This window comes from Anabrus simplex, chromosome 11 (genome assembly GCF_040414725.1).
Source record: "Anabrus simplex isolate iqAnaSimp1 chromosome 11, ASM4041472v1, whole genome shotgun sequence".
Classification (NCBI taxonomy): Eukaryota; Metazoa; Arthropoda; class Insecta; order Orthoptera; family Tettigoniidae; genus Anabrus; species Anabrus simplex.
In genome coordinates this window covers 128,916,821-128,930,812 of record NC_090275.1, presented here as the reverse complement: position 1 = coordinate 128,930,812, position 13,992 = coordinate 128,916,821, and the positions used below count along the sequence as shown (strand labels likewise).

The 13,992-nt window shown below is 38.5% G+C and overlaps 1 protein-coding gene across 2 annotated transcripts in view; it reads right to left on the bottom strand.

The window, feature by feature from the left end:
• The window catches only part of shtd (shattered), a 786,765-nt gene that overhangs the window by 351,597 nt on the left and 421,176 nt on the right, over nt 1–13,992 (bottom strand). For both annotated transcript variants that reach the window (XM_067155551.2, XM_068229717.1), the window contains exon 16: nt 12,004–12,175. In XM_067155551.2, coding sequence (XP_067011652.2) covers nt 12,004–12,175 — 172 coding nt within the window. The remainder of the gene's footprint in view (nt 1–12,003; nt 12,176–13,992) is intronic.

The following is a 13,992-nucleotide window of genomic DNA, read 5'->3' as shown; positions in this document are numbered from 1 at the left end:
TAATTTTATCTAGTGTAGTTTTTCCTTTTATAACCAAAGTTAAATTTTAAGTTGGCAGCAACAAGTAACCAGGAAACAAATGCCTCTAGTTTCTTTCTGGTTTTTTTTTGCTAGGGGCTTTACGTCGCACCGACACAGATAGGTCTTATGGCGACGATGGGATAGGAAAGGCCTAGGAGTTGGAAGGAAGCGGCCGTGGCCTTAATTAAGGTACAGCCCCAGCATTTGCCTGGTGTGAAAATGGGAAACCACGGAAAACCATTTTCAGGGCTGCCGATAGTGGGATTCGAACCTACTATCTCCCGGATGCAAGCTCACAGCCGCGCGCCTCTATGCGCACGGCCAACTCGCCCGGTGCCTCTAGTTTCAGCCTCTCCAACCCACAGTCCCGAGCAGGTCACTACCTGTATCTCCCAGCCCCCACCCTAAGTACCGCTAATCACCTTCAAGACATTCTTTCGCCTTACCCTACCTCCTTACAAATAGCTCATGTAAACACTCAGAGCATTCTCCCGCATTTCCCGGAATTCTCTGAAATAATCTCAACCTGCAACCTGCATGCCATACTATTCTCCGAGTCGTGGTTGCGTCAGTCTATCCCTTCATCTCTTGTTAGTATGAATGGTTATTCATTAGTTAGGAATGACAGGAGCGGTAAGCTCGGTGGTGGAGTCGGTATGTACATACGGGATGATGTGAAGTATAAGGTGATATTAAAATCCCCCAGTGAGTTCTCCAGTAGCCCTGAATTCCTGTTCGTTGAGCTCATAGTTCGCGGTACGAAGTGCTTGCTTGGTGTGGTGTATCGTCCACCGAAGACTGGTAACATCACAAATCATGATCTAACACCCAGGTATGAGCATGTGATTTTAATGGGAGATTTTAATACAGACTTGAAAAACAAATCTACCGAAACAAAACGATTGACTGAGATGTTTTCATCCATTAATTTGACAATACTACCCCTAAAACCTACACACCATGTTGCCAACTCACGTACGCTCCTCGATCTAATAATTACTAATAATACCAACCAAATCCTAACTCATGGACAAATGCCCGTTCCCGGTCTCTCCCGACATGACATGGTTTACGCTGCATATTCCTTGAAGTGCCCTAAATTCAAGCCGAAATTAATTACATATAGAGATTTTAAACACTTTAATGAAGACGCATTTTTTGAAGATGCTCTTAGCACACCATGGCACAACATTCAATGCATAAATGACATTGACAGGAAAGTAAATCATTTTAACGAACTACTTCTGACTCTGTATGACAGACATGCACCACTACGCACTGTTAGAGTAAAGAGACCTTCAAACCCATGGCTGTCCCAAGAAATACGCGACCAGATGAAAATAAGAGACGCAGCCTATAATTATTACGTGAAATATCCTACATCTGACAATTTCGGAAAGTATAAAAAACTCTGAAACAAAACAACACAGTTAATAAGAAATGCTAAAATATGTCCTCTTATGATATTTTGAACACTCAAAATTCTAGTCAGATTTGGAAATCTCTTCGCGACATGGGATTATGCAAGAACAAGACAAATGACAACAACTTTAATGTACCATTAGCTGACCTAAACTCATACTTTAGCTCACGATCCTCTCAGATTGACGAACAGACCAAAGCAGCAGTAATTAACAGAATATCCTCAAAAACAAGACATAATGGCGAGCAGTTCTACTTTTCTCATGTGACCCCCAGTGACGTTAGGGAAGTCTTCAGTGAAATAAAGTCAGGGTCCACTGGCCATGATGGAATCAACCTGTCTCTTTTAAAAAGAATCACAGACATCATACTTCCAGCGGTCACGCATATCATTAATAACTCACTCATGACTGGAGTGTTTCCTTCGAATTGGAAACATGCAATCATCCGACCTTTCCCTAAAAACAACAACCCCAACAGTCCCGAAGATTATCATCCTGTAAGTATCCTTCCTATATTAGGAAAATTGTTGGAGAAAATAGTACATAAACAAATGACTGAATATCTTATACAGTACAACTTACTTGACAAATATCAATCGGGATTCAGACAAAACCACAGTACTGCCACTGCATTAAAGTGACAAATGACATGCAACTAGCGATAGATAAAGGACAAATGACTATACTTGTTCTCTTGGACTTAAGCAAAGCCTTCGATTGTGTAGACAGAGACATATTACTCGCTAAACTTAAGGCGCTGAAATTTTCTTACAGCACTTTAACCTGGGTACACTCCTATCTTAGTGATCATCAGCAGCGCGTATCAGTGGGAAACGATACATCTTCGTGGCAAACCACTAAGATGGGCGTGGCTTAGGGAGGAGTATTGTCACCACTTTTGTTCTCATTGTACATGAATGACTTATCTGAGACGCTGACCAATTGTAAATATCACCTGTATGCAGATGATATTCAGTTATATATTCACACAAAGCCTAATGACTTAAACAATTCAATCACTAAGTTAAATGAAGACCTAGCAAATGTTAATGACTGGACTAGCAGACATGGCCTGAAAGTGAACCCATCAAAATCACAGGCCATCATAATTGGCACGTATAAATCTCCTGCTAAAATACAAAACACGTCTATACCCAGTGTTATGCTCAGTGGAATACCAGTAACATTTAGCGATCATGTAAAGAACCTTGGAGTAGTATTCGATAAATATTTAAGTTGGTCGGAACACGTCACAAAAATTTGTCAAAGAGTATTCTACTCATTACATTCTGCAAAAAGGATGAGGGACTTCCTTGCAAGAAACACAAGAAAATTATTAGTACAGAGTCTAATATTTCCAATATTTGACTACGGAGATGTAGTTTATAATAGTATGAGCAAAACACTTTCATGTCGACTACAGCGAGCCTACAATGCTTGTGTTCAATTCATATTAAATATTTTAATACAAACTCATATTAGCCCTTTCCTCTCTCAGCTGTCATGGCCAAGATTGACTGAACGACATAAATACCACGCTGTTTCCCTTCTCCACAGTATTCTTCAAACAAGCAAACCGGACTATCTTAGAACAGACTTTAAATACCTCTCCCCTTCCGATAGAGCTCCCTCAAGGTCATCCACACGTTCCCTCTTGTCCATTCCCATTCCACAGTAACTCGCACAACAACTCATTCATACCTGCTACCATACGTTCCTGGAACTCAATCCCAGCTGAGATTAGAGGCATAGGCAATCCGAGGCTATTTAAAAGGAAATGTTTAATGTGGTACTCAAATATGTAAAAAGTAGATTTCACCAACGTAAAAATTTAATAATTAGCTCTTAATTATCAATAAGGATACAAAATTATAGAGATTAAGTAAATTACTCTTAGTGATTTTTAGAAATATATGTAAAAATGATTTTATGTATATTATTCTGTAAATTGTATAAAGCTGTTGTATAGTATGGTTTGGCATAATAGCAGGCTTCATAGCCTGAGCCCCGCCATATAAGAAAGGCAATAAACTAAACTAAACTAAACTAAACCTAATCAATACTTTATTATACAAAGTGTCTAAAATATTTCAATCACATTAAAACACTGGTTTTGACCTGTTAATTAGGTCATCGTCAGCTGCTGAAGAACCTGCTTATTCAAGAACGATTGTACAATGTAAAACATTACTTAGACTAAACATGAATGCCACACGCTCCATTAAAATATAATGTTATATACAACAGGGTGTTGTTCTTGAAGTCTAAAAAGGTTTTGACATCCTTGTGTCACGAGAATGACACACGCTCCATTAAAATATTATGCTACAATGTTAAAATCATGTTAATTTTAATATCATTAACATGTATCCTAACATACCCACACAGCAAACAATAAAATTAATAGAATCCAATTTTAAAAATCACAGTAATCTAAGTGTCCTTTAAATAGATGAATTCATTAATTTCATTAATTCATTACTTTAATTATATATATATATATATATAATTTACTTGAATTTGTCCACAACAATGATTACTTTAGATTCCATGATACCATCTATACACAGCAAGGCCTATCCATGGGTTCACCAACTTCAGGAATAATAGCTGAAATCTATATAGATTACTTGAAGGACTCAGAAATTACCAAAATCAACAATATATAATTTTGGTGTAGATTTGTAGATGATATATATATATATATATATATGATATATTCGTTGTTTTAGACTGCAGGTTTACAAACAAAAACAATATACTTGAAGAGTTAAACAAAATAGATCCACATATAAAATTTAAGATGGAAATTGAAAAAGATCACACTGAATTATCTTGACATTATCTGTCACCAAAATTGAAAACCACTCAACATACAAAATCTATAGAAAACCTACACAAACACCCAATACAATAAAAATAGATTCCACTCACCCTAACGCACACAAAAAGTAGCATAATACAGTATGATATACAGAGTTTTCAATATACCACTATCTTAGAACTAAACCTAATTTACAAAATAGCAAAGCACAATGGATACAATAGAAACATGATAAATAAAATTATTCACAAAATTAAACATCAACCAAAATCCAAACTAAGTAGAAAGACTACGCACTTTTAACAACACCCACATAACTAATGTTTTCAAAAGACAAATTTAAGAATAGCTTACAAAACCACACGTAATAATGCTTCCCTTTTATGTAATACTAAATCAGTCAATGAAAACAATAAATACAGCCACTCAGGAGTATACCGCAACGATTACATCGGGCGCACCGGTACAAGTTTTTCTATTCACTACAACGAACATATCAATGCTATAAAACATAACATTTCCATTCACAGGGCAACATGTCGAGGATTACAAGCATAAATTCACTAACATCAAGAATGACAAGGAAATTTTAAATATGAACCTCACAAGCCCATTGCTCAATATAATGGAAGATTTTTACATCAGTATGGACCAGTATGCTATTCCTAACTTCAACCTCAATGAAATCACAGATAAAGCAAACATTCTTTTTAACACACCCATTCCTATTCTAAAAGATACATATCTAAAAAGAATCAGCAAACATAAATCCACACACACCCCAAAAGACACACTGCACTCCACTAATCTTAATGCTACAACAGCCACGCGACGTACACGGAACAGTGTGCAGCATGCTCCCGAACATGCTCAATGACATATCAAATTCGCACTAAGTAACACACAACACATTCAATAGGCACTCTCTATTAGTTACTAATTTCTACCTTGCTTTTCTTCTTTCATAGATCATTTGACTTTAGCCGAGTGGAACTCAAGTATGAAGAGGGGAGCACTCACACTTATCAGTACTTCATGTACAGCAACTTAACAAGAAGTCTTGGTAAAAACAAGCATGTTTATCAGCAGAATAATGGACCGAGGGTGAGCATAAGTACCTATAAAGCAAGAACATATACTACTGAAGATGACATCCTTCCGCATATTTGCGGCGCAACAATGCACTTTTGAATTTACCTCGTACAACCGTTGGATATAATGTTGACATTACAGCGCAAGATTTAAACTTGACACAAGGATGTCAGAGACTCTTTAGACTTTAAGAACTGCACCCTGTTGTATTTAGCAATATATTTTATGGGAATACGTAGCATTCGTGTTTAGTTTTACATTGTACAATCGTTATTGAATAAGCAGGTTCTTCAGCAGCTGACGATGACCTAATTAACAGGTTGAAACCGGTACTGTGTTTTAATGTGATTGAAATATTTTAAACACTTTATATAATATAGTATTGATTAGATGGAAAAGTCTCATTCTTTATACTTGTGTGCACATACCCAGGAACAAACAACAACTGAAGAAGCGGAAAGAGACGTGTAACAGGTAAGGTTCAATTTTAATATTTTAATTGTACATGTACAAGTACAAAGTTCCCTGCCCACTCCTTTGTTGCATGGCCTGCCTGCTTCTTCCAGGCTGTTCTAATTCAGACATTAGAGATTTACTTCTTTGCGTGAGGTCCTAAGTGAACTTTAAGACATCATATCATGACAAGAAGGTCATAATCATAAATTTTGTTATTATATGAAATTTAATTTAATGTTATAATTATTCCTGTAACATTGTCTTTGTCTGTTATACATATGTTTTGTTATCACATAGCCTGTTATATCGATGACCAGTAAGTGGCTGAAACTAGTCCCAAGACATTTCCTTGATATATTGTATTGTCCTTGTCAATTCATTCTTATATACAGTATGTTGTACAGAGTATCTTACTAAAACTGTTGTGTGACTTCCTCCAATAATTTCATAACTATAAAAGCTAGAAGGAAGATCCGAAGATCTATCCAAATAGCTTGCAAATGAGCATGCGCTAGCGCCATTTTGTGTGAAATCGGAGTTTGGAGCAGCAAGGTGTTACTCATTTAGTCCATGAGAGAGCTATTGATATGATGAGGAAACTTGACTAAGTGTGTGAAATAGATACCTACTGCAAATGAAGATGAGTAGAAAGAGGGAACAATCTCAGGATACTGGGTGTAAGACAGCCTATAAAGAAGGTATGACTGAGCCATTCATCCTACAGAGACAGATAAACCTGAAAACATCCAAACTATATGGAGAGTGGAAACAGTGTGATTTCACAAAATTTGAAACATTTTAATAAACTTTCTCGAAGTCTCTCTGAACACCCACTCACCATTCAAGTGATACGTTCTAAGCTCAAAAGACCAGCAGCCATGGCTTTGACATAGCTCCTGCACAATTTTTATAGACGTCACAGTTGAGGAATTTTATCCCACTCTTCTCTTCAGTGCCAATAAATCTACCAACAAGAAGCAGGCATCTTAAGCACCTTCAGATACCATTAGACTGGGTCAGTATTGCACAAACCGGGCGAGTTGGCCGTGCGCGTAGAGGCGCGTGGCTGTGAGCTTGCATCCGGGAGATAGTAGGTTCGAATCCCACTATCGGAAACCCTGAAAATGGTTTTCCGTGGTTTCCCATTTTCACACCAGGCAAATGCTTGCTGGGGCTGTACCTTAATTAAGGCCACGGCCGCTTCCTTCCAACTCCTAGGCCTTTCCTATCCCATCGTCGCCATAAGACCTATCTGTGTCGGCGCGACGTAAAGCCCCTAGCAAAAAAAAAAAAAAAGTATTGCACAACCCAAGATCAGATCACAGGCCAGTGCTCTTTTCTCTGAGCAATTCGGCCAAATAATGAATAATAATAATAATAATAATAATAATAATAATAATAATAATAATAATAATATGGTGTGTGGGGACAGGAGAGGCTTCCAGGAGACAGAGACACCTACGCCTCTTCTTCCTTATCCCGACTAACAGTTCACCATTCCACGTGATGAATGGATCACTGTCACTGGCATTACTCCTGCTGGATCCACTCACCAGGAGATTCCAGATTATTCTGGGTGCTTTCTCCAAGCCTCAACAACCACTGGCCCCACACTCGGTCCACCTCACTTCCACCTGTGACAGCACTTAAAAGAATTATATAAAGTTTTAAAACAAATTCCAGCTTGAGAAACATTTGCACACTACTACAATTTTTTATTAAATAAAATCACAGCTTAACGTAATCCGTTGCATGTCAACTCTGAAGTACAAAATAAAAGCAATGCTTTGTTTGTAAATGAAGAACACTCAGCAGGAAAACCCAAATTACCCATCGATTTAATTCTTGTAATCTCCGCATAAATCAATCCATATACGATCGACTGTAAGAGGATTTTATCAATTAGTGAAGAAGGCTGCAATGCATCACACGATGTATAGTATCGCTTATCAGTTTGGATGTCAAGGGCACATCTGGACCTGATGACCGTGACATCTATAATATTCGTATATTCGATATCTTCTGATACATATAGAGGTTTCTGGAAGCTTACTGTTTTTCTTTTTTATCCAGGTACAATGGAACCTCGATTCTCTGTTTTTGGATGGAACTCAGGAAAAAATGCGTACAATAAGGCAAAATAGAAAATCTGGGAACGAATGAAAACCATCAACAATTTGGTTAAACATCACAAAAATGAAATATGTATAACTAGAATCTTAAAAACACTCCTAAACCGAACAAAACTACAGCCCTAATGGGCCTTCGCCTACCAAGCGACTGATGATCAGCCCGAAGATCTGCAGTTTACCAGGTGACACAGGTCTGTGTGACGAATCCTCTTGGCCATTACTCCTGGTTCTCTAGAACCATCTCACCGTTCGATAGCTCCTCAATTAAAGGTAATCACGTAGGCTGAATGGACCTGGAACCAGCCCTCATATCCAGGTAAAAATGCCTGACCTGGCCGGGAATTGAACCCGGGCCCTCCGGGTGAGAGGCAGCAAGTTAGACCGCGAGGTTGGCTTCAAACATTAATTACAGCTACGCGAGTTTAAAATCTCAAAAATTCACATTAACTTTTACCAGGGAAACTTTATCAGTTTACCGTGAAAACTTCTTTCAGTTCAGCAACTTTGATCAGCTAAACTCTTCGAAAAATCTAATAACGCCAAACCAAACAACAATTGACCACAAATAGCTTTTAATTCTCTGATCTAACATAATAAAGCACATTAGATACAAAAGCACCCAACATGATAGCAAAATTCCTTCTTTTTAAAATCTTCCTTGTAATTTGGTCACTGGTATACTGCTCGTAGCCAATTTCTGGAAAACTTGCACAGCGTAAATTAGACCTACATCGACTTTTACAGGTTATACTGAACTAGAACTCTAGAATATGGTTTTAAATATAAGTATCGATTCTCAAAAGTTCTCAAATGCATTATATTCAATTCTGCTCGTCACTAATCACAGTCAAATTGGAAAGAGGAAAAATATCATCAAAACTTCAGAAATTACGGTTATTCGTGACCTTGAACTCAGCTAGAAAGGGCACTTGCTGCACAAGTCAGTATGAGTGAGAAATTATACAAACTTTTTAAATCCAATGCTGCGCAAATAAAACAACTGCAGTTTTTATGACATTTTAACATAAAAACATAACATTTGCAGTCTTCTATTAGGACCAAAACAGTTGTAGGCAATCCCAAAACCTCCCATGCCTTTTATATATGAAAGGTGCAACAATCTGTTCCGAACTCCATAACATAATCGTAATGATAGTTGGTCCCTTATTATAAATTTACTCATTCGGAACAAATATTTTAGGTTCCCTATGAGAATCATGGAAATGGCAACTGAGTGAAGAACACGAGAATAACGAGCTCCTGCAAAGTGTGTATTAACTAGTGTCAGATCGGGACTTGCGAGTGTATCTGTGGTGTGCAGTATTTCACAACTACTACCAAAGTGACAATATTCTGATTAACCAATAAACCCGAGTAATTTGAGAAATAAGGAGCACATAAACAACTCAGCGAAATGAGCGCCTGCGAAGAATGTGCAGTCGACTTGGGTAGGACTAGCAACGTACAGTGCGTGGCATGTAAAAAGTGGTACCACAAAAAAGTGTACGAACAGTGTAAACAGATACATGGAGTGGACTTGCGGTAAGTGTACAAGACATGAACCAAGAAACAGTGCGTGGAAATCAACATCATTGACTACCACGAGCGCCCCCTCTTTAGACAGCATTTACGAATTATTGAAAGAGTTAACTGAAGAAATGAGGCAAATGAAGGAAGACCAGAGGACTCGAGAGACAGATTTAGGTAATTCCCTTGAACTGTGTCACAAGAAATTAGATGATACTGTACTTCTGATTTCCAAACAACAGTGTTTTCAAGATATAGAAAACCTCACCCAGGAAAATCATCTTCTGAAGGATAAAATAAAATCCTTAGAAATCCGTGTGGGGGACGCTGAACAGTATACGAGAAGGAATACCATCGAAATACATGGGATTCCGGATATACTGAATGAATTCGTTCTAGACACGGTAAAGAAAGTCGGGCGTGCATTGGACATAGAACTTAAAGAAGAAATGACTGGATGCTTGCCATCGACTCCCTAAGGCACCAAACCAGAAACACTGCGGGATCATAGTGAAATTTGTAAGAAGAATGGACAAGGACCACTTCATGGAGCGGAGGCGAGTGAAGCGAAATCTCTCCAACAGACAACTAGGATTTCCTGGTGATAACATCATATACGTAAACGAGAGTCTGTCCCCTCAGAAGAAGAAGTTGCTCTCCCAGGCCCGTACAGTCTGGAGGGAGAAGAATTACGCTTACATTTGGGTAAGGAACGGTATAATTAAAATACACAAGACCCAAGGGTCTGGAGTCATTATTATAAATAACCAGGATGACCTATCTAAATTCTAATTGTGATGGAGAAGAGTAGGCTTTCCATTTATTACCAGAATGTACGTGGTCTTAAGACTAAACTAGATGACTTAAATGTAAATATTCTTAGTAATAATTTCGATGTTATAATGCTCACTGAATCCTGGCTAGATGCTAGTGTCTATGATAACGAGGTCTGTTGTAATAAGTACAAATTATACCGTGCCGACAGAGTAAGGGGCTCAACGGGGCGGGGAGGTGGGGTGGTTATTGCAGTTAAAAGCGGATTACCTGTTCTCAAGTTTGAGCAAACAACTGAACACTTCGGGGGGTTATTTCTGAAGGTAAATATTCAGGGAAAGGTCTGGTATCTAATTCATGTGTACGTACCTCCAAGCGCAAAACTAGAGGTTCATTGTGAGGTATTTAGGTGGATGGAATCTCACTATGAAATAATGGATAGTAATGTCATCATTACTGGAGACTTTAACGTGCCAACAGTAATTAATGAAAACAGAGACTTAAATTTAACAAGACAAACCCAAGATCTAAAAAACTTCCTCAGTTTACACAACTTGAATTCCTATAATTCCGTTCCCAATAGTAAATGTAAAACTTTAGGTTTAGTATTCGCCAGTCAGGCAATAACGAATGTCACCTGTAAACAGAACACTGATCCGCTGCTACCTGAGGACTCCCATCACCCCGCCCTAGAAACAGAAGTACATATCACTCCAAACCATGGAAACTGTAAAAGGAAAGCTCAAAATACTTATAATTTCAAAAAAGCTAAATTTTAACACTTGTTCACAGGACTAAGAGATCTTACTTGGGAAGACCTGTACGAATGCACTGATGTAGACAAAGCAGTAGCCTGTCTTTATTCTAAAATGTACGCAGTGTTAGATGAGACTGTTCCTAAAAGTGGCTCGTGGAAAGTCAGGACATTCCCAATTTGGTTCACAGAGAGCATAAAACAAAAACTGAAAGAAAAAGAATACTACCGAAAACGGAAGCACCTTTCAGAATATTACAATAGGCAATTTAAAGGGTTAAGGTCCGAAACTAAGTCGGCAATTAAGTCCTCATATAACGATTATGTAAAAACTGTAGAGCAGGATGTCACTGATAACACCAAAACCTTTTGGACGTGGGTAAAGAATAAAAGAAAAAACAACAATAATCGCAATACCTATGAATACGACTCTAAAATATTAGAGAATTATAGGAATATTACGGAAGGGTTTGCAACGTACTTTCGGTCTGTATATTCCCAAAATAGAGCTCAGTATAACATTCCAAAAGTTCCATCGGGAACCACTGGCAATATCCACACTGACAGCATTACTGTAGAGGATGTTGAACTAGCGTTAAAAAAGCTCAAGCCAAAGTCTTCCGCGGGACCAGATCAGATACCGCCGTATGTTATAAAACATATCAGATGTAAGGCTTTTCAGGCGTTAGCACTATTAACCAGCGTTTCGTCTTAGGAGATGGAGATTTATGTTGTTCTTTGCATTTCTCCTGCATTTGTCTAGCACAGAAAATCATATCTGTTGTGCTGTGATTGGGTCGAAATCCTGGAGTCAGAGAAGAAATGCATTTCTAGGAGATTGCCCTTGTCCTTCCGTGTTTGACCTTGTTTCTATCTTCGTTCTACTGTGTCTTCGTATCTCTCTATATGCCCAGAACAGCAAAGCAGGGTCTTACTGTGTCAATGAATGGGGTACAATCACCACTTTCTTACAAAGTTCAAGTACAGGAATCCACTCACCCAACTCAACGAGGAGCATCACCACGCGCTGAGGGTACGGGTACTCGGCACTGGGCGCCGTGTCGCGGGACGCTACGGGACTAACTCGACTTCCAGGCGGCACCACAATCTTAACAAACCCCTCCAGCTGCAGCTTGGGATTAGCGGCACCGTGCACAACCAGAGCAGTCAACTGCAATACAAGCAGAACACAAACATTTATTCATTTTCTTCTTCTTTTTCTTCTTTATATTGCACTGACACACAGAGGTCTCAGTGTTGATAAATTTAACCATAACAGGTATTTCATTTGATTATGTACTAAATTGTCTAACAAGATTAAGATTTAAAATAGGTCCACGTTGTCAATACAATGAAAATTATTTATTCATACATGTTTCAGGAACACATTCCCGTCATCAGTGAAATCCCATCAAAGAATAATAAATAATAAAAAAAAGAGTGTTATACTGATTTTATTCCTTCAGTAAAACCGTCTCCAGGGTGACAGTGGAATTTGAACCCAAGCTGTATCAGGAAAGCAAATGACCAAACATGTGCAAGTAATGTTGCAGCAGTGCCCAGGCAGCTGAGCGAGTATACTGGTGTTGACTAGACGAGGAAGAATGTGCTCTAAAAACCTTCGAACTGTGGAAAATTTCAAGTACTTGGGGACTCAGGACTGATCGAACATGTAACAGAGAGATCAGTACAAGAAAACCTACAACCTGTTTTCCAGGCAGCGACCGGGATTTGAACCACGGAACCCAGCGGTGGGAGGCCTGTGCGCTGCTGCCTGAGCCACAGACGCTTATCAGGAAAAGGATATAATGTGAGGAAATTGATCTGGAAGAAGGAAGTGTAAAGAGGTGATATATAAGGCTTACATACTGACATATGAACACTGACAAAAAGACAGGCCAGTATGAATCATATGAAAGGACAGAATAAGAAATGAAAATGTAAGAAAGGAAATCGGAATAGCAAAGCTTTGAGGCAGATGGAGATAAATAGTCGGAGATGGTTTGGAAGACGGAAGGATGATTGAAGCAATACTGAAGGCTCAATCAAGAATGGTGATTGGATTGGAACACAGTCGAGTTGGACTGAGGAAGATGTAAAGGTGTCATTAACATCCCAACCAGGCTGAAATAGGAAACTAATGGTAGTGGTGTATGTGCTCTTGATATTTGTACATTTTCTTGTTATTACATTAGCACACATTCTTACTTTCTGTATAGTGGTGGTGGTTCTACTCTAACATTAATCGAAAGAGCTCCCACCCTTCGAAGACGAGGAAGAGAAAGGCATGAAGGCTGTGTCGATTCACAAACTTAATAATGTTGAAGTTGGAAAAGAACAAGAGCTTCCATAAGAAAGATGAAAGGAAGTCTTATACAAGAAAGCATCAGTGAGTGGAAGCCTCATTTCACTGTTATATTTGCAGCTCAAGCTCAGCAGGACTCTCAGATGCAAAGAGACCAAGGGCGAAGCGAAAGGACACAAGCAGTTATTGTCTCCACGCATAGGATGAACTGTGGTGGAGAGCCGGCTGAGCCTTAAGTCATAATTTACTTCTAAAAGAGCGAAGGGTTTTTAAGACACATTAAGCTTTCCTTACAAAACAACAGAACTATCACATTTTTCAGTTACAAATTTCAATTTTGAGTTATAACTCTCACATGTATTATTTACAGAAGAATGGAAATACACACTGAAAGTTAGTCTGAAGAAGATCAATTTGGTACAGAAGAAATGTAGGAACATGTAAAGCAATCTTGACTCATCTTAGAGGATCAAACTGAGAAAGACAAGTCCCATGTACATGACATTAGTAGATCTAGAAAAGGCATTCGATAATTTTGACTGGACCAAGCTATTTAAGATTCTGAAGGTGATCAGGATCAGATACCGAGAACGAAGAATTATCTACAATCTGTATAAAAATCAGTCTGCAGGCATAAGAATCAAGGACTTTGAAAAAGAAGCAGGAATCCAGAAAGGAGTTAG